This window comes from Rana temporaria, chromosome 3 (assembly GCF_905171775.1).
Source record: "Rana temporaria chromosome 3, aRanTem1.1, whole genome shotgun sequence".
Classification (NCBI taxonomy): domain Eukaryota; kingdom Metazoa; phylum Chordata; class Amphibia; order Anura; family Ranidae; genus Rana; species Rana temporaria.
Window position 1 is genome coordinate 345395025 of NC_053491.1, and position 27865 is coordinate 345422889.

The 27865-nt window shown below is 40.1% G+C and overlaps 1 protein-coding gene across 1 annotated transcript; it reads left to right on the plus strand.

The window, feature by feature from the left end:
- The first annotated feature begins 469 nt into the window (after positions 1 to 469).
- SPARC (secreted protein acidic and cysteine rich) lies at positions 470 to 27413 on the plus strand. Its single transcript, XM_040345125.1, has 10 exons — positions 470 to 577; positions 15297 to 15366; positions 15469 to 15522; positions 16836 to 16929; positions 18473 to 18594; positions 18985 to 19105; positions 22132 to 22265; positions 23185 to 23333; positions 24205 to 24353; positions 26636 to 27413. The coding sequence occupies exons 2-10, from the start codon at positions 15310 to 15312 to the stop codon at positions 26662 to 26664; spliced, it is 909 nt and encodes a 302-aa protein (XP_040201059.1). The 5' UTR covers positions 470 to 577; positions 15297 to 15309; the 3' UTR covers positions 26665 to 27413.
- The last annotated feature ends 452 nt before the right edge of the window (positions 27414 to 27865 follow it).

Sequence of the window (27865 nt, forward strand, 5' to 3'; positions counted from 1 at the left end):
GACAGCTGCAGCATCAGATTGATGATGTAGCCATCTAGATGAGTATGTACTGTATGTTTGTTTGTTTGTTTGTTTTTTCACATACTTCTCTTTCAAACTCTTCACGCTGTTTGAATTTTTTACACTTCTACTATATTTGCTTTTGTTACCAACACCTGGCAAAACATTCATAAAGTTTGGTTACACTGTTGTTATTTATTGCCATTGTTTCTTACAAACTATACAAGTTTCATCAAACTAACATTGTTCAACCAAAAGACCAAACACCTTCTATTCATATTACCCATTTCCTCTCCTAGATTTGGGAGTCTCTATGGATTGTTCTGGTCTGAAATCTGCGGTTACTTTTTTTTTTTTTTTATGTACTTTTGGCTTCATCCTTAGAATAGGCTTGTCAGGGGGCTGGATGAGTTTTCACAGCCTCCCCTGAAAAAAAAAAAAAAGAAGGGAGAGAATGAGAAAGACAGACAGCTCAGTCCCACCCATCCTGCTTCTGCTCTGTGCTAAGTTATTGTGCACCCTTCAGATTTCTTCAGACCATCCCTGAGGCTCAAGCTTTCTCCTCTCGTGTTGCAAGGTATGAACTATCTCCTGAACAAGCTTCCTATACCCTATACCTATATTCCTATATCTGCATTATAATGCAGCTGCTTCTATCATCCTGGAACTTTCCAAGTAGAACTGCAAGTTCTCACTCTGGGAACTAAGTATAGAAATGCTGCTCTATAGGGAATAGGTACAACTTGGGAAGCGTAACTATTACCGACCTGACTTATAGGTGTGGCGACATAATTACTATAGCTCCATCTTATATATTGTATTGATTTTCTGGAATACTTCATTAATTATTCTTAATTAATTGTTATATTTATGCTTATATCATTTTAATCCATTGCATTAAATATGTCAAAAGGGAAATAATTTTGCATTGTTCACCAAAAATTGTAATTGAACCCCAGTGTTCTTTGTCTGCCACTGATAGGCACACTTTTACTCTTGCTTGAAGTTACCTAAGGGGTTAATAAGTTTTTTTTTTTCTGGTCTTAAGATGACATGTTTTAAAAATTCTAGAGATAAGGAATTATATTGGCAACATTGGAGAGATGCACAAGAATTTGAAAAATCCTCTTCATAAAAATGGTGTGATTGCAACAGTAAAGGGAAATATATATATATATATATATATATATATATATATATATATATGTGTATGTGTGTGTGTGTGTGTATATATATATATATATATATATATATATATATATATATATATAGATAGATAGATAGATAGATAGATAGATAGATAGATATACAAACATCTACTGAAACATTTTATTGGAATGTATGGGGTATTTCTCTAAAGGATGTCAGCCAATGATCTTAGATAAGCTTTAAAGAAACAGCCAAACTGGTTAAGTTATTATATAAATATTATACAGATTTTTTTTTTTTTTACTTACTTTTATTTACATGTACAAGTATGTATTAGAAATATCCCCTTTATCCAGGTGGTGTGGTCAGATGTAGTACTTTACTCCCTATAGTTGCCTACCTACATAACATCCTTAGTCTTTTAACGTAACACAAATTATGATTTTATCACCATTATTTTAAATACTTTATTTAAAATTACAATTTTAAATATATTTTTTAAAATAAGTTTGGAAATGTCGGTGAGAAATTTTGGTGAGACTTACAGCCCTGTTATGTGTAGAAAATTAGCCTCTCTCTGATCATAACCTTAAACCTTTTATCTCACTCTGAAATGCAAGTTCCATAGGAGGTGTTAGTTGATATATGCAATATAGAGAGGTCTGTTGGGGATCACATAATAGATGTTAGAGAAGGATGAGGACAAGCAGGAGTGTGTTCTATCACTGGAATGTTTATTAAAGTATTTTAAGCATGCCCTTGAGGAGCAGGGACTGGAAAATAGTCCAGTGATGAACAACTGATATTGAGTATAACAATGTTACGTAGAAAAGTTTTTAAAAAAGAAGACATACTATTATGCTATTTTGTAATATCACGTTAAATTTTAATAATAATTCTAAATATAATAATAAAACATTTAAACATGTTTTTCTTTAATTGGTGAAGCAGAAATGGCAAAATATATTGCCAATAGTCAACAGATGATGGACAGCAAGAGTAGCCATAAAGCCTGCCTGTCACTGCGTGGCAGATCCCTATATAGAGTTGTAAAAAGGGGTTAACACAGCCATTGTCTGCCACATAGGCAGAAAAAGGGGGATGGGTGGGATGAGAGAAAAGAAAGGAGGGGGGGAGCTGATGTTGTGTGGGAGAGAATCAACTTTTCAAACTTGCTCTTAGTTGAGCTCCACCCTGCCTGGCTCCCCTCTCGCATTACTCAGGCCCTGAGGAATGCTAGTTGCTGTGGTAACATAGTCAGGTCCTAAATGGTATGACGGAGCACGCTTATGTCAAATCTTTATTTTCTCCACTGTCCACCTCCATCACAAGTTATTTTCTCCGCTGTTCACCTTCATTACAAGTTGTACAGCATGCAAGCATTGTTTGATGGCTATAGTTACCTAGACAAAGAAAAGCCAATGTTCATCTAGTTCAACCACCACTAATCCCAATAGTTTGGGTCCATACAGAAAGTTGGGCCATTGATTAAAATATTCCCACAAAATCCTTTCATAACGTTTGGGTATTTGTAGTGTCATTAAGTTATGTTGTAGATTTCTCCATTAATACTTCTTTAGGGTATGGCTTTCCTTCCACACTTAACCGTTTTCACCTTTGAAGATGCTATCTAAGCTCATTCCAAACTGATGTCCCTTTGCTCTGTGTACAGTTCTTGGGATAATTTTTTGTCACAAAACCTTTTGTCATTTTTATTAAATTAAACTGTATTTAATAAATAATATCTTAAATCAAAACAACACAAGATACATTAGTCTAACCTTATTACTATGAGACCCTTTTATTAAGTTGCCCACCTTTGTCCCCTTTCCAAAAGTTCTGCACACAGTGCACCTCATATAAAATATGGCCTTACAAGTGATTTACAGTATACACCAGCAATACTATGCTGGAATTAAAGCTGAACTCCAGGAATTGTGTGTGTTACATAGAGACATTGGTCCAGCTTGGCTCATTTCTCATTTCTGATGGACCCCAGGGCAAAATCACTCTAGTAGTTGGTGTGAGATGGAGATTGTGACATTACTGCCCATCCTCTCCGCCTCGTGAAATCAGAGAACACTTATTTTTAATGAAAAAATACTAGGTGTTCCATGAATGGTGGTAGTGCCAAACTCTTTAGTATGCAGAGGGGAAACCTCTTGCCAGTTGCGTCACTAGGGTCGGTGTCACCTGGTGCGAAAAAAAAAATGGTGTCCCCCCACCAACTATAGTCCCCCCTTAGTACAGACCCCCCTCCCGCAGTACAGACCCCCTCCCCTAACTACAGACCCCCCTCCCGCAGTACAGACCCCCTCCACTAGCTACAGACCCCCCTCCCACAGTACAGACCCCTCCACTAACTAAAGACCCCCCTCCCGCAGTACAGACCCCTCTCACCAAGTACAGACCCCCTCCCTCAGTACAGACCCCCCCACCAAGTACAGACCCCCTCCCTCAGTACAAACCCCCTCCATCAATATAGACCCCCTCCCTCAGTATAGACCTCCCCCTCAGTATAGACCCCTCCATCAGTGCAGACCCCCCACCCAAGTGCAGACACCCCCACCCAAGTTCAGACCCCCCATCAGTACAGACACCCCCACCTCAGTGCAGACCCCCCATCAGTACAGACACCCCCCCTCAGTAAAGACACCCCCCAGTACAGACACCCCCTCAGTGCAGACCCCCCTCAGTACAGACACCCCTATACATACCTCAGAACAGCGCTGACAGATACACACACTGTGTATCCCTCAAGTGCAGGCTTCTCCTCCTCTTTGAATCACCCCAGTACCCACCCCCATGCAGGGGCGGACTGACCATTCGGGCAACCGGGCACTGCCCGAGGGCCCCATGCCACTAGGGGGCCCCATCAGGGTTGACAGCCTCAGTAAAACCAGGGACAGTATGTCAAAATCTGTGTTTTTTTTTTTTAAATCCCAAGATTATAGCTGCCCCGCCTCTCCAGTACCTTTTCAGTATGTGTATATGTGTATTCAGCGTGTATGTATACTGTGTGTGTATATTATGTGTCTGCATGTGAATACTGTGTGTATATGTGTATTCTGTGTGTATGTATACTGTGAGTGTATACTGTATGTGTGTGTGTATACTGTGTGGCCCCATTATCTATTGACCCGCGGGCCCCATACTCTCCTATTGCCCGAGGGGCCCCATAATCTCCTATTGCCTGGGGGCGCCATGAGTTGTCAGTCCGCCCCTGCCCCCATGACATAATCTTAGCATAACATACTTCTGGATGGTTTAGTAATCTAATGTTACACTTCAGTTTGTAGAGATGCCCAAACACTTTCCCTGGCATGATTCAGTTTATGACTTCGCTGGGCGATGATGTTAGTGCGATGATCCGAATGTACACACAGCTCTGTTTCACAGGTGGATGTCTTTGGGCTGCAGACCAAGATAAATTTCCTTTTCCATCCTTACCTCATTCATGATGGACATGCAAGTGTAATAAACCTGTGGTTCTTGAATAAAAACTACGGCTCTGATATCACTCAGATAAATGACTTGGGCTGATTTACATTGATGAATGTTTGTTGGGCATAACAACCAATCAGAGTTCAGCTGTTGTTTTTATGTCTGTAAGATAGAAGATAAAAAGGTATTTCCTTGGTTGCTACTAAAACATGGACTCTATGCTTTCTTCTTTTTTTTTTTATATATTTTCTTCAATGTTTTTTAATATATTTTCTTTTTTAATTTTCATATAGTCTCATTTAAGTAGGCCATGGTTGTTTTTCCAAAGGAAACAGCAGTACGTGATAGAAGTTCTACTTGCAAGAACCAGAGGCTCAAAGGACCTTCTCCCCTTTATTATCTAAAAACAACGATCCTTTGTGTTTGTAGCCATGTCACTTTAGACAAAATTTATTTTTTATTTTTTTTTCTTTGAAAAACTTGAACCAGACAGCAAAATTATTAGCAAGTTTAACAAAAGTAACTTTGCTTGACCTAATGTAGGATGATATAAAGTGTTCAACTTTTATTTCTTTTTTTTATGACTAAAAGTAAAACCAACGCACATACAAACACCTCATCAGGGAGCATATTCTATAAGCAAAGAAGTGCATCTTCCAACCATGATATTTACTGCCTGTCTCCAGCAGAGGAGAAGAGAATATGAACATAATATCTGATCTTACAACTTTCTATCATCGGTGTACATAAAGAAAGTTGGAGAAGTCTGCTAACATAGGTTCAAAACAAGACAGTCAAAATTTTTAATTTACATTTGCAGCCATTTTGTTTTATATTTTATAAAGTTGGCCATAGATGGATCGAAAGACAACCGGTTCAGCAGAGACCAGCTGAATTTAAATCCATCTATGACCCTTCCCGCCTGACAGAAGATGATCTAGCAATTGACGTTTGTCAAAAGGGACTGTTCGAAAATCTTTGCCAAACAGTGGGCTGCAGTCTGTTGGCTGTGGCACTGATTAGTGTATTCTGATAGTGGAGGAGTGTCTGCTGTCAGACTACAGCGACACAATAGGGAGGATTCCTTTATCCACCTCGCTTGTGTGAATGGGGGATTCTGTTCATTTTCTGGCTAATCCAAAAAAAAAAAAAATAATAATAATCTATGGGCAGCCATGGCTGACCATACATTATACAATTTTCTTATTCAATTTCCTTTAGATTTACCTTCAACAATGTAATATAAGGGTCTGCCTGATTGGATACAAATTGAAAGGTTTGATTTCATATTATATGGTTTTAGTAAATCTAAAGACAAATTGTACAAGAAAACTGTATAATATATTGCCAGACTAAGGCCCTGCTCAAGAGATTTCCCTTCAAGACACAGATATTACTTTTTGAGTAGGTGAAGGTTAGAACTCCTGTCAGCTTTTTAGGCCGTGTTCACACTGGTGCGACACGACGCTAGTACTACTTTGGATCCGACTTTGCCCTGCGACTTAAAGCCGACATTAGTCCGACTTTTAATGAACGGGGATCCGACTTGGATCCCTACCAATACCAGGCACTGTGTTTGATATGAATCTTGAGGGGGAACTCCACGCCAAATTTTAAATAAAAAACCGGCATGGGTTTCTCCTCCAAGGGCATACCAGTCCCTTGGGTCTGGTACAGGTTTAAAGGGGAACCCCTACGCTGAAAAAACGGTGTGGGGGTCCCCCCAGAATCCACACCAGACCCTTATCCGAGTACGCAGCCCGGCCGGTCAGGAAAGGGGATGGGGACCAGCGAGCGCCTCCCCTCCTGTACTGTACCAGGCCGCATGCCCTCAACATGGGGGGTAAGTGCTTTGGGGCAGGGGGGCGCCCTGCGGCCCCCCACCCCAAAGCACCCTGTACCCATGTTGATGAGGACAGGGCCTCTTCCCGACAACCCTGGCCATTGGTTGTCGGGGTCTGCAGGCGGGGGACTTATCGGAATCTGGGAGCCCCCTTTAATGAGGGGGCCCCAAGATAACGGCCCCACACCCTATGTGAATGAGTTATGGGGTACATCGTACCACTACCCATTCACCTGGTTGGAAAGTGTCAAGAAAAAAAACACACTACACAGGTTTTTAAAGTAATTTATTAGGCAGCTCCGGGGGTCTTCTTCTGACTTTGGGGGTTTCTTCTGACTTCGGGGGTCTTCTTCCGACTTCGGGGGTCTTCTTCCGACTCCGGGGATCTCTTCCGACTCTCTGCTCTCTTCTCCGCGCTCTCCGGTGCTTTCTGCCGGGCCCCTCCACTATCTTCCCATTTATATAGGCATGGGGCGTGGTCACCGGGTGATGTCACCCGGTGACCCTGCCCGTATGATGTCACAGTCCCATCATGCCCCGGGACTGTGACATCATACGGGCGGGGTCAATGGGTGACATCACCCGGTGACCACACCCCATGCCTATATAAATGGTTGCGCACCGCACACGCGGCATTACAGCGGAAGAGAGCGTCAAGTCAACATCGGGACAAGAGAAGAGGGAAGAAGACAGCGGAAAAGACGGCAGGGAAGACCGGGCCCCCGCTATTAAAAGAGGTGCAAGAAGATACTGGAGGGGCCCGGCATAAATCACCGGAGAGCGCGGAGAAGAGAGCGGAGAGTCGCAAGAGACCGCCAGATTCGTAATAAGACCCCCGAAGTCGGAAAAGACCCCCGAAGTTGGAAGAAGACCCCCAAAGTCGAAAGAGACCCCCGAATTTGGAAAAAGACCCCCGAAATCGGAAGAGACCCCCGAAGTTGGAAGAAGACCCCCGGAGCTACCTAATAAATTACTTTAAAAACCTGTGTAGTGTGTTTTTTTTTCTTGACACGTTTCCCCAGGTGAATGGGCAGGGGTACGATGTACCCCATACTTATTTTTATAGGCTGAGGTGTGAGAGGCAGGAAATGGTTTGCCAACATGCGTACCTGAACACACCTTAAAATGTCCTAACTCAGACATGATAATGCATTGTTGATGGATTAATTAAACTCCCAATGGCAATTAAAATACAATATTGTAGAAAATTTAGGCTCAGGGAACTCACTGCAGTCTGCTAATTGCATACAGGCATACCCCGCTTTAAGTACACTCACTTTACATACACTCGCGAGTAAGGACATACCCGCGAGTGTATGTAAAGTGCCTTACAAGTACTGTACAGACATTTTGCAGCCACAGTAGAAGGAGCTAAAGCTCCGAGAGCATAGCCCTTCCTGTTCCAGTGTGCCCCTGACACCCCCAATACAGACCCTGAGACCTCAACTACAGCTCCTGACACCCCCACTACAGCCCCTGACCCCCTACTACACCCTAGAAGTGAAAAAATATATTGTTTCATTTTAAGTACATTTTCGTTTTACATACATGCTCTGGTCCCATTGTGTACTTAAAAGTGGGGTATGCCTGTAGTTAGTTACTGATAATGATGTACTGATTTGCCAAGCATGGCATCAGGATGTTTGTGTACTGATCTTTGAAGATATGATTTGGTAAAGTGGAGTGAAGCCAAATTTATGTGACAAACAAGGAGTATTTTTCAACTCCCAGTGGACCTCACATACCAAAAAAGTATTTTAAAAACTGTGTTCTACACATCAACTGATTAGATTTTTCATATCATTTTGCAACTCATATATAAAAAAATTATAAAAAAAAATTCATTATAGGCTTTATATGACAGAAAAACTTGAAATTTCTCAAATGTTATATTCAGTTTTTTATAGAGTAGGAAAGTCAAATCTCTACCCCTCTATGGAAGCTCATGCTTAGCAATGTTCATATTGGGTTAATTGGATCTTCTTTTCAATCTTCCATGATGAACCAGCCAATGTGTATTTCTCTGTCCTGGAAGTGTACAAAGTGAAGTATTTCCAGACATAGATGAGGCTCAGGCATAAGTCTCTTTTCATAAACTTAGTTTACTCTTCTGAAATAAACTTGTTTTTTCCTTGCAATGAGATCATGTGGACCTGAGGTTTGTTTGCTACAGGACACGGTTCCTCTTCACAGCTTTCCAACCAAAACACACAAAGTTCTTTACTTCTGTGTCTATGGGTTCAGCAGTTAAGGACCATCTGTTACTTTGCTGGGGGCAGTTGGAAATAAACAGTTCAATATAATGGTGTTCACAGATGAAACATTATGGCTTAAAATAAAAGAAAAATCACCCTATATAATATTATTTTGTAAATGGAGAGACCCTAATTAAATACCTGCTTGGTTACATTTACTCAAGAGCAACCAGTTTTTTGCTTTTCGGGGATTGGTCCTACTTAGTTGGATGAACCCTAAATTCCGAGAATTATGGGAGCTACTATTGCTGGCTCTCATTTGTTTAAAGTATATATTTTTTGTGATTTCAGATCAGCATAAGTAATCAGTTTTAGGGTAAGAGCAAGGTCATTAGTTTTAGTGGTTATTAGGGGTTTTGACTTGGCCTTGTTGACCTGGTTACATTTTGTATGTTATTCTTGACTGTTTCAAGTATGTGTCTGGATGTCCTTTATTTTACCTTTACTTTGGCTTATTAGGGTAAAACAAAAGTTCACACAATGCACCCAGGGACATCTTAATGCAAGGGCACTTCTGGGCACTGCCCAGGGGCCCCAGGTACAAGGGGAGCCCCCACAATAATCTTGCATTACATCAAACTTGCCAAGTGCCCAGGATTTGCTGGCACAGTCATGCTTTTTACTAAACTGTCCCGATATGGTCGTGCCCTCCTGAGCCCAGTATTGTGCCCTCCTGAGCACAGTATCATGCCCTCCTGACCCCCCCCCCCATTGTACTGTGCCCTAGTCATTGATTTATGGAATATTTTCCTTTTGTAAAAGTACTAAGGAATATATGTTTAATTCTATCACCTATTTATACTTAATTTCTTGAAGGTGCGTAAATTGGGGCCCCAGTGCGTTACTTTGCCCAAGGGCCCATGATGCTTTTAAGTTGGCCCTGAATGCACCCCCTCTCATATCTTCCCTCCCCAGCTACTTCAGTCTTCTGTTAGACACATACAAATATATATTTGGAGGACAAGACTGATGACACATGCCCTATGCCAGAAGAACACACAGGTTTAGTTTAAGTTTCCTGGGAACATGTAGGCCTGACCACATGTTCAAAACTTCTGACTATTTTTTGAGTCAAACATTGCATTACAATAGCTAGTTTTAGATTATGTAATCAAACAATTAATTGGACATTATTCCTCCTGATTATTTAGCCCTCATTGGTTGTATATACATTTCTAAGTGTATATATTTTTTTATTGGGCATAGTTCATTTGATAGTAAATACAGTTGAGTGTGGCAGATTGGTCTGGCTAATCTGAAAGAGCCAAAAAGATTTTTGTATGCCTAGTTTTAATTTAGTTTTGGATAGAGATGAAGAATTAGAAATCTTTTGTTTTTTTCTGCTACCTGAGGCTTTGTTACAGAGATTTTCCTGCATTAGCTGCCCTACTGACAATTGTCTCATCAGACAGGAAGTGGGGGAATATCTATAACAGGGACATCATTATAAATCTGACAGGGGTTCTAGTCTTCCCCTACTCTACTAAAGAAAATATTTTTTATATCTACTGGTGTTGCTGTTGGAGAGATCTCCTTGCTTCCTACCTAGTATAACACTGTCAGCAGGACAGGAGGTGAGAGTGAATTTCTTTAAATGAGATCCTGGATAGCATGAGAAATCTGATATAGTTTCTTACCCTCTCCAATTCTATCTGATATATAAAAAAAAAGGTTTGGGCTGAACATGCACTTTAAAGAAAACTTATTTTTAAAGAAGTAAAGAATAAAAGAATATGCTTGCCATTGTTGACTTGACTGAAAATGGTCGTACTACCGATCTGCTTATTTGTTCCAAGGCAGTGAGAAAGTATTGAAGGCCTCTGGTTACCTTGACAGCCATGCATCTAAAGCCTCGTACACACGACCGAGGAAATCGACGGACGAAACACATCGTTTTGCTCGTCGAGTTCCTTGTGAAGCCGTCGAGAAACTCGACAAGCCAAGTTTCTCCATTCCCGTCAAGGAAATAGAGAACATGCTCTCTTTTTGGCTCGTCGAGGTTCACGACAGTTTCCTCGACAAAAATGTACACACGACCGGTTTCCTCGGCAAAAAAATATCACCCAGCAAGTTTCTTGCTGGTTTTTGCCGAGAAACTCGGTCGTGTGTACGAGGCCTAACATTTTCAAAATCAGAGCCCAGCAATGGCGGTCCACATATTTTTTAAGGGTTTGTGTTGATGGGCTTGATGCCATCAGTTTAACATCAGATTAAGGCACTTCTGAGATCATTTAGAATGCATTTGCAGGTTTATTTGACCTGCAGTTTCTTTTAACCTATATTTGATCTGCTTCACATGGGTTTTTCTTTCCCTTAGACTTATATGGAAATGCAAAATGCAAATGTTTGAAGTGAACAAAAGATTATCTCACATGAAAACCCCTGTGAGTATAGGTGGGCTTTAAAGGCACAACATGAGATATGTACACAAGTAATTTCTATAAAAATGTAATTTATTTAAGAAATCATTAAAAAGGGGGTTTAAGAGCAAAGCCAACAGGCAGGGGGAGAGAGCCCCCTACAAAGATGTATGTGTACCCTCAAGTCAAATACAGACAAGAGTGATAGTAAATACACAAAATATTGATGCATAACATCCAAATACTCTTGTCTGATAGGCAGTCAACGCGTTTCACTGAGCAGTAGCTTCTTCAAGACCGTTTGGTTATGGGGGTACAGGCAAAGTTATCGTAAAGCAAACAAACATTTGTAAAGAATTGTACAAATCATTTTACATAATTCCATCTATAAGATTATGTAGTATAATTATATGGCTTACATTTAGCGGTACTTTCGTGGTCTTTGATAAAGCATGCTGTGGGGCGGACACAGGAGCTCAAGTTGGCAAACTCAAGTGTAAGTGCATGGAGGCAGGTGGGAGTTTTAAATATAGAAGATATTGAAATTAGTGTGTATAACGTTCAACCGAAGACCATAAGCATTCTATTAGGATTGAACGTTATAGGTTGCTATATGTGTATTTACTGTCACTCTTGTCTGTTTGAGTTAAGGGTAAACATACATCTTTGTAGGGGGCGCTACTTCTCCCCTCACCTGTTGGCTTTGCTCTTAAAGCCCGTTTGTTACTCATACTGTACATTTTTAATTTGTTAAGTAAATTGAATTTTTATAGAAATTACGTGTGTACATGTCTCATGTGCCTTTTTAAAGTCCACCTATACTCACAGGTGTTTCCATGTGAAATAATCTTTTCTTCTGTTTACTTTTGATGTTGGCACGCTCTAGAAAGCTGGTTTGTCTGTTTGAAGTGAACAAAAGCCCATCCACACAGGCCCTTATGCAAGTGTCATGCTGTCAATTTGGCCATAATAGTCAGTGACCATTAGTCCTGGTTCACATATATGCAATGCAGGAACCAGCAGTTCACTCTGACATCTGCGAACCGCGGCGTGTGTCAATGCAAAGTTAATGACGCCCCCTGATCGGTTCACAGATCGCAGTACGAACTGTCAAATGGTGCAGGAATCGAATCGCATAGGTATGAACACCCATGCAATTCGATTCCAGTGTGCACCAGTGTGAATGCGATGCAATTTCAGCCATAAATTTTGTATGGCTGAATTCGCATCACACAGACATTGCATGCGATCTGCACAGCAATGCAGTGCGAATCACATGCAATGTCTGTGATCGCACAAGTGTGAATCCAGCCTCTGAGAATCTCTTCAGCAGCAGCACATACAGATATACCAATGTTTTTCATCAGTAGCATAGGAAGGGGATAAAACACCTGTTGGATTTTTATTCCCTTTTGTGTCCCCATTACAGCTTTTTTCTCAATTCCTGCCTAGTGAAACTGTTGTCAGCAGGACAGGAAGTGAGGGTAAATCACTCTAACAGAGCCCCACATAGCAACAAAAATCTAGTTCTTGTCATTCCTTACTAACTCCTAATGGAAGGAATTTTTGTTGGCTTAGTATACACTTTAAAGCTGAACTTCATAAGCAAATAATTGTCTAAATACAAAAATCATGCATATTCTTACTTGAATCATGGCGTGCTTTGTGTATTTCTTCCAGATCTGTGCAGCAATCTGGCATAAAACTGTGTAAGAGCCTCCTGTAATATACTGTAGACCAGTCATTGCTGCTCTCTTTCCTTATGCAGGGTGACTGGTCTTGTATCTGCCCCCTCTGTAGTTTTCTGCAGGCAGCCTGTAGTAGGTAGAGCTGTTTGGGTCCTCCCACAGGATTGATCTCTAGGCGAGCAATGTGCAGCACAGTGATGATGTCACTACTATATTTACAAACCACGAAATTAACTTGCAAATGCAATTGGTGCATACAAAGTTAATGCATATCTTCTTTGGCTATAGAGGATTATATTTCAATTAAACTATTTGAGCCCAGAGTTCATTTTTATGTTTGGGATAACCTCGAAGAGGCAGTGAGATTAAAAGAAAAACCTTTCCAACAGCGTCTCGAAAATATTGGGGACACCACAGTCATCTCCAGCCTGCTGTTGATTTTGGTCAGGCAAAGTGTTTTTTTGCGCTCTGATCTGCAATGTGATTAAATAACCATGTTTATCTTCTAGCTGTGGACTTAAGGAATGTACTCCCAGCATGCATATACTGTGTGCCAGGAAGGATCCAAATAAAACAAGGTGCCCCAGCCTGTGCATACTAGGGAAGGGGCAATGAGTTCTGCCAACGGTGGCAGTAATTTTCCACCCAGACACTCATCAAAGTTTCAAAAAAGCTGAAGTGACCTCAGTGTGAGAGAAAAAGCACAGAGACAGAGCACAGAGGGGATGGTGTGGCCAGAGAAAATAGGATGAAAGGAAGTTTGCTGGCTGTACAAGCCAGGCCACTTTACATGGTGTATGGGGCAGCTGACAAAGAAAAACACTGCCCGGAAAAAACATTAAGGATACATGTGTAGACAAATCCTAAGTTAACATATGGAGAATAAAAGTCCTTATAAATACAATTCTTTAAATATGATACATTTGCTTTAGGAATTTATGTAATGAAAGAGTGCAAATAATAATGTACACATAACTAATTTAGCCTTCAATTTTTGAGTACACATTCTGTACATGTTAACCTTCCTTCCCTTCCATCCAAGCCTGGCTTTTGTAAATTAACTATTTTGGGTCTACTCATTAAAAAAAATACTATTTCACCTGTCTCTGGGAAATAATCACCACTGGCTTGCTACTTCTGTCACCCATTGCAAAAATAAGATTTCCCAGCTGTACTTCATCCCTTTCATCAGCCACCTTGAAAGTGTCACTCTTCCATCTGGCTACAAATTTCCACCATTGAAGTCCTAAGAGGTATAGGAAGCCAATATATGACCCAATTTGCTAGAAACCACACTAAAATGATGATATATATTAATAGGCGGAGGTGGATTGTAAAGTGTCCTATTTTACCGTATGCATAGGGTGGTGAGGGGTTAGAATAGTCTAACCCCTCACCAGATAGCTGGTAGATTTTTATTGCTGTATCTTGTTACAGAGATTTACTCTCTTTTTTTTTTTTGTCCTGGAGTCCAATGCAGATTATGTCCTGGACCTTTATCCATGGCAATTTTTATGTCTCTAGCTTTGTAGTTCAGCCCAACTACCAACTACAAGTTTCAAAATCCTTGTACCAAATATTTGATTTATTATACCTGATTGTGGATATTAATGTATTTTATCAGGTATCACTATAATATAGGTTTCATTTTAAATTTAATTATGTGTTTACAATTTGTATATTTTTGTAACTAGTTTAATTGTCTTGGTATTTATCTAAGAGTCAAATCACAGGCTTAATAATGCAAAGCTAATGATCAGATTTCCGGATTCACCCATTTAGTGCCATAATGAAAAATAATAACTGACTGGTAGCTGTTGGTTACTGCACATCACATATTGTTCTTTGTTGTATTTAGGGCCCCTAAAATCATTTGATGTCTGTTATGGTCTTAAGGCACCTGAACCACCCATCAAGGGACCAAATCCAGACCTGCAGCGTGTGTGTTGTGATACACTGCAGCAAAGGTCCCTTGACACCCGCTGTATTTGTATGTTTGAGAGCCATTTTTAACCACTTGAGGATTTTGAACATGATATACAGTATATACTAAAAAAAGTCAACATGGTCAACTTGATTCATGCATACTGGCACATTATACCTTTGTCTTGCATTTTTTTTGTTTTCGGTTTACAACCGCTTTAATCGGACAAGTTGAAGTTAGAAGCTGATTGGCTATCATGCACAGCTGCACCAGATTTTGCACTACAGTCTTAGTAAATCAACCCCTATGTGTCTATCATAATTACACTTACTTTTCCATCATAGAGTATATATTACTAGTGTCAGTTCTTAACTGGATACTAGCTAGTTGTAATAAGGCGCATTCAACTGGATATCTTGTATAGTGTTGCAGACCTCAGATGTGTGGAAATAAAGGCTGAGACATCTTCTTGCCACTTGTTGCAACTGAAGAGGTGGTTTGGAAAAGTTGAGAAAAGTCTTCAACATTATAGAAAAAGTCCAGTTGAATGTGACTAACTACCATGAGATGGATAAATGAGAATCTTCATAAACCTTTTACCAGATACTCACGAAAAGTTCCTTTTGTCTTCAGGTCTAACTGCACAATGAGGGTCTGGATCTTCTTCGTCTTGTGCCTGGCTGGCAGAGCACTAGCTGCACCTGTAAGTGGCATTTATACAATTGTTTTTTACAGTAATGGTTATTAAATAATAGTAGTTAGAATTTGTCTTTTTTTAAGTAACTAACCTAACTCTCTTACACAGCAACAGGATGCTTTGCCGGAAGAGGAGGAGGTGATTGAAGATGTTGTAACAGAGGTACAATTACACATATCTTTGTCTTAGGCATGCTTATTTAGCAAGGCAAATACTGGGGAAAAAGAACTTATAAACAGACCTGCTGTATTCAATACCAGTTAATGAAGTCTGCCTGGTTTTGAGGGTCCTGCACTGTCTTCAAATAGGAAATTAGGGCCAAGTCTAGCTGCAGATTTAAAATACAGATTTTATCGCAGCCCCCCCGCAGACAGATAGGGTCGTACACATGCCATAACTACAATGCTTTGTTTTGTTGCACGCCAAAAATTACCTTCTTTTCGCATTCAGCGGGCAGGACTGTTGCTGAACTTGATTCATTCATGTGATTCAGTGTACAAATTTGCCAGCATACCTTCAAGTCTTAAAATAAGGTCCAAAGGTTCCATTGAAGAATGGTCACATCACAGTGGGAAAGGTGCAATTTTTCGGAGCCGTAAAGGACCCCTTTCTTAGGCATGTGATATCACATACTTGAGTAAGGGGTTCTGCGTGGCTCCGAAACATTGCACTTTTCCTATCATGATGTGATCATTCTTCTAAAAAAACAACTTTAGATGTTATTTGAAGATCTGTGGTGTGCTGGTAAATATGTACACTGATTTGTGATGCTTCTAGTCTGCAGCTGGCTATTTCTACAACACTCACTACCCTAAGCTCATTCCAGGAGCCTGTGCAATGGGAATATTGACATCAATTTGCGTTGGTTGGACCAATCCATAATTGCTAGACTTGCGGTTGCAGCTCTGTATTCCCATAAAAAAAACAGGCATTCAGGAAGCAGCATTATCACCTCCTGAATGCCTGTCAGCTTCTCCTGCATAATGCTTTCTGAAAAGCGATCCACTATGTATCGTCAGAGAGCAATGCAAATGTAAATGAGCCCTAATATATTCTTAATTTTGGTTAAATATAAGGAGTTTAAGTACCTAAATTTGGCTTGGGATTAGCCTTTTGCAGTCCCTATACAGAGCTCTGACTGGTGGAGAAACAGCGCAAGCACTACTATGTGAATTGTATCTGTGTATTTATCTGTTTTAAAGGGCTGTTGTGGGAGGGCAGTTTTAAATACTGTACATTCATTGGAGAGGCAGTAAAAGGTCTCAGGTAAAACGGCACATTTGATAGTAATAACAATGGGTACATTGCCCAAAAAGTCCCACACAAATAAGGAGATAACAAATAAACTGCATGAAAGCTATCCCCCAAGTGGAATTACACTAAGGACGCTAATGTTGTAAGGCATCAATGCCAACCTCCTAAAGGAAGAAGTTACAATATGCAGTTTTTTCACATTTACACTTTGCTGATTACAGGAGGCAGTAGTTGGAGCAAATCCTGTGCAGGTAGAAGTTGGCGAATTCGATGAAGCAATTGCTGAAGATGAAGAGGAGGAGACTACAAGTGAGAGTAAGTATGGTGTAAAATGTCACCTTAAATTATAGTTAGTTATTAGAGTTAATGGAGTTGATTTACACATAACAAATTATCCTCAGAGCTTAGTGAATGAGGGGAAGCTCATCATCCAATTATGTGCAAGCAGATATATTGTTTTTTTGTTTTTGTTTTGTTAAGTGAACTTTTACTATGTTTACTAAGCTAAGAGCCCATTCACACAGGGGCAACATGACTTCTAGAACGACTTTGGGAGCCAACTTGGACACGACTTGAGTATGAGTCATCAGGCAACTTCAAGTTGCCTCCAGGACCGTACAAGGCAACTTCAAGTCGCCTCCAGGACAGGAGGCTTTCCAGTGGCCAATCAAATAACAATCAGCTCTGTGGGAGGGAGGGGTTTGCCTGAGAAATGTATGTTATCTTCCTGTATTGTTGCTTCAGTTAAGACTTCTGAGGCGACTTCCATTGAAATCAATAGGTACAAGTTGCCTACAAGTTACCTACAAGTCGGATTGAAGTAGTACAGGAACCTTTTCTCAAGTCGGAGCGACTCCAGTAGTGTACATTAAGACAGCTCCCATTCACTTCCATTCATTTTCTCGACCGCGCGACTTGGGGCAACTTGGGGCGACTTGAAGTGGGATGCCAGGTCGCCCCAGTGTGACCCGGCACTGAGGGAAAGCCCACCTGCAAAGTGAGCAACTGATTTGCCTTTAGTAAATCAACCTCAATTAGTCTAAATGTTCAGTTAGAGCATCAAAGGTGTGAATGAATGTGTGAGTTATTACATTAAAGTTTCCAAAGGTGTTAGATTATAGCCTCCACAGCTATGTATACACTTACAAAAAAATGTTTCCTCCCACCAGCGGGATCTAACCACCCAAACCCTCCCCCCCTCATACACTGATCAGCACTGCAGCTATGGGCTGCAGCAGCTGATTCAATGTTGGTTTTCCAGCAGGACTATTCCACAGAAGTCAGTCTTACTAGATTCTGTTGAACATAGGGGGTACACACAGATCATAATTCGTCAGATTCCTTCTGAACTGGCTGAATTTTGATACTTGTAAAAGTAAAATAACAAACATGGTATACTTACCTGCTCTATGCAATGGTTTTGCACAGAGCAGACCAGATCCTCTTCTTCTGGGGTCCTCTGCCCACGCTCCAGGCTCCTCCTCTATGGCACGTGCCCCCATGGAAAGCCGCATTAAGATTGACATTTTTCTGTCCAGCGTTGGGGTACCATCAAATAATTCTGCAAGACTGTTCTTAAGGAACTAAGTGATTTAGAAAATGTTCCTATTGATATTGATTACTGCAAAATATGCTGGTGCTGGAACTTTCTCCTCCACCACCATGTTTTAAATTCAAAGCTTATGCATCCACATTGTAACATGCAGCTACCTCAACAGGGGCACAACAATAAAAATCTGGAATACCTTTCCTCACTCTAATTGAAATTCAGAAAACAATGTTTTGGATGGAGTTCCACTTATGTTTTACAGTGACCTTTGCAGCTTTTTCACCAAATGGTTTTATTTATTTTTTACAGATCCATGCCTTAACCACCATTGCAAACATGGCAAGGTGTGTGAAGTTGATGAGAGCAACAAACCAATGTGCGTGTGCCAAGATCCTTCTTCCTGCCCTGAAAGTGTAGGAGAGTTTGAGAAGGTAAGAAAACAAAATAAAGCATATACATGTTACTGTAATAATACTTAAAAAAAAAAAATTACAGTATATTAGTGATAATATATTAGTGTACAAACCATGGCATAAATTATATGACTGTAAGAGCAGACTACAAAATGGGATAAGAATTAAAGAAAAGTTGTCATGAATTGACTAGTATATATTCATTAGTGTCACTATGTACATTCTGAATGGTGTGCTACAAATCCAGAATATAATTTCTGTTACATCACATAAGTGAGTGCCAGTGAGTAAACCTTATAAAAGAGAAAAGGATTTTAGTGTCCGATTAAATGGATGTCAGTTATGCTAATATGTATCTATTGTTAAGCTGTTGCTTACAAAATTATCTTTCTAAATTTTCTCCTGCAGGTCTGTGGTAATGACAACAAGACCTATGATTCTTCATGCCACTTCTTTGCCACCAAGTGCACCTTGGAGGGCACAAAGAAGGGCCACAAACTGCACCTTGACTACATTGGACCATGCAAATGTGAGTCATGCATCTATTTAATAACAGGGTACTATTTTAAAAGTTTGTAGCGTCAAGGACAAATTCACTGCTCCAACCCTTTAAGCGCTCCCCTCATATGCTGGTATCAGGTGCTGGCTCTCACTTCTCCACACATGGCTCAGTATAATCCAAAAGAAAAGCCTTACATTGATGATGTTGTCACAGGCAAAACTTTAATAAGTGGACTAGCTTAAACACATGGTGCCACCCCCCATAACTAACCCTCCAACACATTTCACCCGATGGGCTTTATTATAGGTTTTGGTGGTCCTGGGGGAAGTTTGTTGGCTGATTAAAGTTCTGCCTGTGAAGGCATCATCAGTGTGCACCTTTTTTTTTATACTGAGCATATTCTTGTAAGTCACATATATGTGAAAATAAATACAAGCAAATCAAATCACACCAAAAACATTTATGAAAATACCATCAGCCTTGTAAAATGAGAGCGATGAATTGAACTTTGACTACCTGTTTGGTCCTAGTACCCCAATCTGCATGTGGCAATTTCCCTTGCCATTCAACTCTACGACAAGTTGCCAACGTCAATGTCTCTCCGGGTGTCAGATTTCTCCATTTGGATTTATAAAGTTGACACATCACATCAGAGAGATACAGAAAGAGATACTGTCAAGAAGCTCTAGAAGTGGGTTGGTCCAATTTTTATAAAACTTGTGACTTCTTCAATTATAAAAAGACAATAGGGCTGAAGTGCATATTCTTATTTAGTCATAAAACATTAGGACTTAGATGGGACATGATGACAGTAATATTGCATCTGCCATTCATAATTTGTTTTTTAAATGTCAGGTTCCAGGGTTGTTACTCTGATATTTTCGTCAAAATATAAAAACCAGTAGGTAATCATACATTTTTACCAAAATGAAATGTAATATAGCAAAATGAAGGAAAGATTTCTGGACAGCCGCACTCCAAAACTTGTTGCTTTTATTGTAAAATAAAAAACACAGGATACATGCCACAGCAAATAGGGTACAAGCTGACGCATTTCACACTAAACTTTAGTGCTTAATCATAGCTAACACACATAAAAACACTACACATGAAAATCGCTATCCAACTAACTAGGATAAATAAATAAGAATAAAGTAAATTAAAACGTATCACGTACAACACAAACTTCTCTAAACATTGAGCACTAAACAAAGAAATACACACACTATAAAAGGAATGCTTCAGATGTGCACTTCGTGTCTCATGATCCCCGTCTCAGTAAATAATCAGAAGGTAAACTTTGTTGTAATAACCACTAGGAACGGGGATAAAGATAAATATAGAGACAGGATGAGCAACCTGGAAAAAAGCAGAACCTCCACACATGATGCAATGCCATGTCACACACTTGCATATATGAGGTGCATTCATCATGACCGAGGTACTCATAGTAAAATCCAAATATCTGATCTTGACCAAGGCCATAGAACAATACATCTCAGCAAGTGTGGCTTTGGATTTGGTGAAGAGGTCCATAATTAGTATCCTTGAGCGGTGACTCTCTTTGTTGAAAATGTAATATAGATGTACGTGTGAAGCTTCCTTATTAGAGTAAAAATAATAAGCCGAACAAAGTTAGATACTTATAACACACAGTAACCTTGTCATTAAAGTAAAATGATTGCTCCCATTTATGGTTTGGAAATGTAAGCCCCTAAGTGACATTTTCCAATAGAATGTTGTAAAAGGGCCCCAGGGTGACTGAATTTTAAATGACTGGTTCCAGCAAGCGTAGGTCCCAAGAGGGAAGATGTGATATCCAGCTGCTGGGAGTCAGCCGTCAGTTTCCTGCTGGCTCAGCCAACAATCAGTGAAGCCACCCTTAGGGATTAATTCCTACAATACACAGATGTGTTTAGGCTTGCTGTGCTTTATATAGAACATTCTCTCCAGTTTCTTTAAATCAGATGGATGTCTGTGCAAAATAAATCCAGTTTTCTTTCTAATGCTTACAAAAATGCACCAAATTTTCTTTAAAAAAAATAATGTTGCTACCTATTAAACTTTACATTTAGTACAGGTATCATTCAAATGTCCTACCTCTCCCCATCAACGCCCTAAGCCCTCTATTTAAGACCTCTGCTGTATAGACATCTCTGGTATGACCAGAGGTCGGTCCTGTTTATTAAACTCCTGAAATTTTACTTTCAGTTACTTTCATTTTGTGTTGACAAGTTGAATCACTCATTGTCTACAAACCTAGAGATAAAAGGTAGCAAGATCTCTGTTCCCACCTATGTTGACCTACCACAGTTATTTTAAGAGTGTGGAAGACTAGCATAGACATACTGTTGGAGTTCCCAAGACATTTTAAGAAGCCAATGGCTGATTTATCCTACCATAATCCACACATTTCACTGAACCCCTCTTCAAACATTCCTCTGTAGATATCTGCATCTCTGTAAAATTCTCATTTTAGCTAAGAAGGTGGGTTCTTGGGTATAGATATCTTGCTGTCAATGAGATTCTTTCTAATGACTGTGGTATGTGAACTGTTTCTGTCATCATAAGTAAGAAATACAATTAGTGAAGTACTCCAAACCACTAAGAGAGGCAGTAGATCAGGAGGGGAAACAAAAGATCAATTTTGACTGAAATTCTTCTACAGTAACTATTCAGATAATAACAGGCTGAATAGTAGATGCTACTGCTCTAACAATGAGGCTTCTGTTTCGATTGAGAACCTTGAGCTGTAGAGTCAAGAACTGACCTAACAAAAAACCTCCTTTCAGGGAGCCTTGGAGGATGTAAACAGTTCCAATGGGGATTTCAGCAAAGTGTATTGCTTAATCCCCTGTAGTGATGACATTTCTTGATATCTTCTTTGTATACAACAAACCTGGGCTTATGAACCAGCTGTACAGACATGGTTACTCATATTGTCATACTTTGGAAATACGTTAACAATGTATATGAAGATTGTCCAGGTGGCTGAGCTCTTTGTTTATCTCATTAGTTAAGAAATATAAACTTTTCTCCACTTGGTCTTTCAGACATCCCTGCTTGCATGGATTCTGAGCTAACTGAATTCCCTCTGCGTATGCGTGACTGGCTGAAGAACGTCCTGGTCAGCCTGTATGAGCGCGATGATAACAACAATTTACTCAACGAGAAGCAGAAGCTGAGGGTATGGAATCAGATGTGATAAGGAAATCTTGTCTCAAAGTACATCTGTCATGCAATTGTTAAAATGTTTGATGGACCGTTTTCATCGGACCAAACCGATGGTGTGTGGGCCCCATCGGTTATTTATCCATAGGTTAAAAAAAAGCCAACTTGCTTTAAATTTAACCGATGGACACCTAACCGATAGGAAAAAAAAACGATCGTTTGTAGGCACGTCCATCGGTTAAAAATCCAGGCATGCTCAGAATCAAGTCGACGCATGTTTGGAAGCATTGAACTTCGTTTTTTTCAGCACGTCGTTGTGCTTTTTAACCGATGGTGTGTAGGCACGACTGTCCATCAGACCGTTCTCATCGGTTTGACCAATCGTGTGTACGCGGCATAAGAGTTTCTTACCTTTCTGATGCTATGCGTTCCTATGTTATGAATGTATTTGCATAAGTATAGACCCTCTTCTTACTTTGTGTTAGATGGACTAAAATCATATGCTGTCACTATCTTATGAAATTGTGTATACGAGTTTCTATTTATGCGTTTTTTATAAATAAATATTTATAGACCTTTTACATTAACTACCTGTACCACCAAAAGTCCAATTTATTAGTCCATTAATTTCCATTGTCACTTTATCGGGACGTTGGTACACTAAAATAGGTGCATTCACAGTGATTAGTCGCCCTGTGTTTTATGCAAGTTTAGCAAGACCCATTCAAACACTTTAAGGCATTGTCAAACTGACATTTAGGATTCCATGGTCTAATATTTAAAAACCCTCCATAAAAAAGCCCACAACACTCGTTGATGTTGACTGCAATAATATGTTAGCAATACTATTAAGTGTACTAATGGCTTAGGGCACAGTGGGCTTCCCAGAAGTCTGACAGTGATTCTAACTGTAATAATATGATCCTTTATAATAGGTAAAGAAAATCCATGAAAACGAGAAGCGTCTGGAGGCTGGAAGCCACCCCGTTGAGCTGCTTGCTCGTGACTTTGAGAAGAACTACAACATGTACATCTTCCCAGTTCACTGGCAGTTTGGACAGTTGGACCAGCACCCAATTGATGGGTATGTAAAACCTTTTATTATAGTTAAAGTATATAAGTGGGAGCAATATTTCATGGCATTTATTCTGTTTGGTACATTATTATATGTGTACTTTTTTAGGCGGAAGCTTTTTGCAGATCCCTCATATAAAGATTCTGCAGACACAGCTAATTCAGTGATCTATTGTTGTTTATGGAATGGCCATACAGACTAATGAGTCCATTCCTTTACAATCTGCATGAGCAGAATTTGAAGATTTCCCACAGGGATAGTTCAAAAACCTGTGGAGAAGTCGTATAAAAAAGTAGATTTGGAAAGTCGGTCAGGTCACTCTAGGAGCAAAGGCTTTAGGAGCCCCTTCACACTGTTTGGTTCTGGTGCATTGTGTTAAGACACGTGCAATAAAGTACCTTTTGCAAAGTTTTTACATGTATTGTGTTAAGGCAGCCCATTCATGTGAACCATACCAGACTGCATTAAAAATTAAACATGCTTTATTTTTTGCAACCCAGTACATCACAACACACACAAGTGCAGTACCATGTATTGCAACACAGGTGTGCTGTCAAGGTGTCTTAGGGTACCATTACTATGGATTGCAGTATTGCACAAGTTACTGAACCACAACAATGTACATTGGGTCCTAAGTAGCCAAGTAATTTGTGTGTACATTCATAGCAATAGTAAGGACTCCTAAAAGTACGGCTTGTATTTTTTAGATGCATTGTCTATCAGCTTATGTTTTTTTTCAGTCCAGAGAAACGAGACAGGGTGCATAATGTAAATGCAGAGTAGGTAATATTATAGAAAAGGAAGGAGTACAAGAGTAACGACCCTGTCACATGTATTTTTATTATTTCTGCTTATCTGTATGTCCCATATTTACCTACAGATACCTCTCCCACACCGAGCTGTCTCCTCTCCGTGCCCCCCTCATCCCTATGGAGCACTGCACCACCCGTTTCTTTGAAGAGTGTGACCTTGACAGTGACAAATACATTGCATTGGATGAATGGGCTAAGTGCTTTGGAATCAAGGATGGTACGTAGTGTTACAAAACATGTACAGTACAGCATGTCTACATTTAGAAGTGACTCCATCTACCCAAATTACATGTAGGAAAGTTCCAGTTGTGAGAGTGACAACGCTCTTGCCTAATTTTCCGGCTCCTTCGGTTCAGAATAGTATGGAATATTAACAAAAGTTAGATCATGAAATCGGGATGTACATGTAAAAACTTTATTTATTTTTGGCGGAGTTCCAATTTATTTCTGTGAGCTGTTAGCAGACTTCACCTGCTGAAGTCTTGATCTCCGGAGTGATAAAAATAAGACCATCACACTTAAGCCTAATACGCATGGGCCGAATGTTGGGTGGCATCATGTGTACTGGGTGGCATCATGTGTTCCAGTTTTTTTTCGTTGAGCCCTGCTGGGTTGAACGTAAAAAAAAAAAAAATACTAGTGTGTTTGGGGCTTTAAGTTGTCCTTGTCCATTGCTCACCTCCTGGTTCCATCTGTTTACCTTTTGGCATCCTGAGCCTTCAATACCCATTCTCCAATTTTCCCTTCCCCCCTCACTGTTTATACAGGCCACTAACAATGAAATTGGTATACCAATGTTGTAAACAGTCACTTTACACTGCAGTAATGTCTACATATGTGCTGGAAGAAGCCCTCCTATACCCTAAACTCTTCCCTCAACAACCCTATCCTGTAGCTCAGACCAAAATATTGTTTATAAACACTGGCCTAGATTCAAGAAGCAATTGCGTCTGCGTAACCATAGTTACGCAGCGCAATTGCTTACTTGCGCCGGCGTTACGAATGCTCCTGATTTAGGAACCTCGTTACGCCGACGGCAGCCTAAGATATGACTAAGGCTCTTATGCCAGTCATATCGTAGGCTGCATTCTTACGTTGGCCGCTAGGGGGCGTTCCCATTGTGGTCAGCGTATAGTATGCAAATTGCATACTAACGCCGATTCACAACGTTACACGAGCCCTGCGTACGCAGTTTACGTCGTTTCCGTCCGTCGGGTTTCGCGTAAGGCTGCTCCTTCTAATAGCAGGGGCAGCCAATGTTACGAATACCCGTCGTTCCCGCGTCGCAAAGTTTACATTTTACGTTGTTTGCGTAAGTGAATCGTGAATGGTGCTGGACGCCATTTACGTTTCTTTTTGAAGCAAATGACGTCCTTGCGACGTCATTTGCCACAATGCGCGTCAGGAAAGTTTCCCGACAGAGCATGCGCCCTACGCTCGGCGCGGGAACGCGCCTAATTTAAATGATTCCTGCCCCCTACGGGATCATTTAAATTACGCGCCCTTACGCCGGGCATTTTTGAGGAGCGCCCACGCAAATTACGTGGCTACTGCTTCGTGAATGAAGCGTAGCGCAAATAATTTGCGGGGGCGCAGGGCAAAAGGAGTGCGCAGCGGTACCTGAATCTACCCCAGTGTATACTTTTACAGTGTTTCCTATAAGACTTGTCCAGTAGTTTTTTTTTTGTACTTAAGCCGAGTCTACAGTTGCCCCAAGACAGGCAGACATCTTATGTACAACAGATTGTGATAGTTTCAAACATAAAGTGAAGCAGTCGTTTTCACTTCCTGTAGATAAAAACATTTAAAGAAATTCAAAGTGGATTTCCAACTTAATTTAAAAAGGTATAAACGAGTATTTAGGTAACCATTTTGGATACTGATCAGAGCAATGTTAGGGCGCGTACACACAATAGGTTAAACCGATGAGAACGGTCTGACGGACCGTTTTCATCGGTCAAAACCGATCGTGTGTGGGCCCCATAGGTTATTTAACCTTCGGTTTAAAAAAAAGCAAACTTGCTTTAAAATTTAACCGATGGATTGCTAACCGATAGGCTCAAAACCGATCGTTAGTATGCAAAAACATCGGTTAAAAACCCACGCATGCTCAGAATCAAGTCGACGCATGCTTGGAAGCATTGAACTTCGTTTTTTTCAGGACGTCGTCGTTTTTTTTACGTCATTTAACCTATCGTGTGTACGCGTGACGGACTATCAGTCAGCTTCATCGGTTAACCTAAGACAACTGTGCTTCAGACCATTTTCATCGGATGGACTGATCGTGTGTACGAGGCTTTAGAGTCTAAGGAAAAAAATATCTGATTGGTTGATTTCCCTATTGTATCCATTTGTTGTTAGGGATTAAAGTATGAATTCAGAGCAAAATCTAGTTTGGTTTGAATTAAATGTTTACTATGAATGTTTTACAGTGTTTCTAAAGCCATGAGACTGTAAAAAAAAAAAGAACTTACACATATCGTTACTTCTCTATTGCAGATGACGTGGATCAAGACATGATCGTCTAAGCCACTCCAGTTATTTTATTTTTTTGTCTCATCTGAAATTATTTGTGTAATTTTTTATTTCGTATCTCCTTTTTCACACTCTAGTTTGTAATATTTGTCTCTCGGGGTTGGGTGGCAAAAAGACAAAAAAATGGTGCTAACTTAGAACAGGTTCTATTAACGGTGCTAAAGACCTTCGGAGCAAGACGCATTAGAGATTGGAGGAGATGACAGCATGTCACCACTCGCTCATAATTTCATTGTTCATCCAGTTCAAATTTCTCTCTCTTCCTCTCTGCTTTCTACACCCCTTCAATTCCTGACTTTCATGCTCTTTCACTCTCCTGGGAACAAAGATTGAATAGAATGGCTTTCAACTCCAACTTCAAGAAAGCAAAGACTTTTCTGTTCCAGTGTTGCTTACCATTTTTTGTTCTAGTTCAGGGATAGCCAATTAAAGATAAGGGAGCGTTAAAGCTGGACTTTAACCCCTTCCCTGCTGGAGTAGCCCCCAATTATTGCAGAGACACTTCAGCAATGAAGGGGTTAACACCTGACTCATACCCCGGGGTCAGGCAGGTGGCGGGATCTGACATAAGACAGGAGCTTCTTTATTCTTTGGTGTAGGGAAGTTCCCATCTAAGCCACGCACAAGGCTGGGTTATCTGGAATGTTAATTTAAATTTTTCTAGAAAATTTGGCATTAATTCATCGAAACTGAGGCACAGGACTCCACAAAGAATAAAAGATTAAAAAATCTCTCTCCTTTATTCCTTTCAGTTTCCTGTGGTTGCGCTGTGTCTTACGCTTTAATAATGAAATAAAATATATACATTTGGATAGATGCTTACTCTAAAAAAGCTAGTTCTGGTTTGAAGATTGATTATTGTGTTCTGAAAATTAAGAGTAATTTACACATATTTTAGGGGCATTTTTTTTTTTATATCAAAGTGTCTTTTGTGACTTTGACCCTGATTTACTAAAGGACTAGAATATGTTCCCTTTTAACGTAAATTTTTACTTATGTTAGTAAATGAGATGAAACGAATGAAAATTTGCTTTGCAAAGAATACTCAATCCTGCACAAGAAAAATGGAAGAAACAGCATCTCTGCACGTGCATAATTGACGTCAGCACAACCTCATCTCATTCATTTAGCTAAATTAAAATTTCACTTACAGTAACAATTCACTTTGGAAGCGAACATGCTCTAATCCTTTGG

Bases quoted from the DNA above. Each gene is read 5' to 3' on its own strand.
- SPARC (XM_040345125.1), top strand. From the start codon at position 15,310: ATGAGGGTCTGGATCTTCTTCGTCTTGTGCCTGGCTGGCAGAGCACTA. The intron at 19,106-22,131 runs GTGAGTCATGCA...TTGGTCTTTCAG, and splicing joins CTACATTGGACCATGCAAAT to ACATCCCTGCTTGCATGGAT. The intron at 24,354-26,635 runs GTACGTAGTGTT...TCTCTATTGCAG, and splicing joins GTGCTTTGGAATCAAGGATG to ATGACGTGGATCAAGACATG.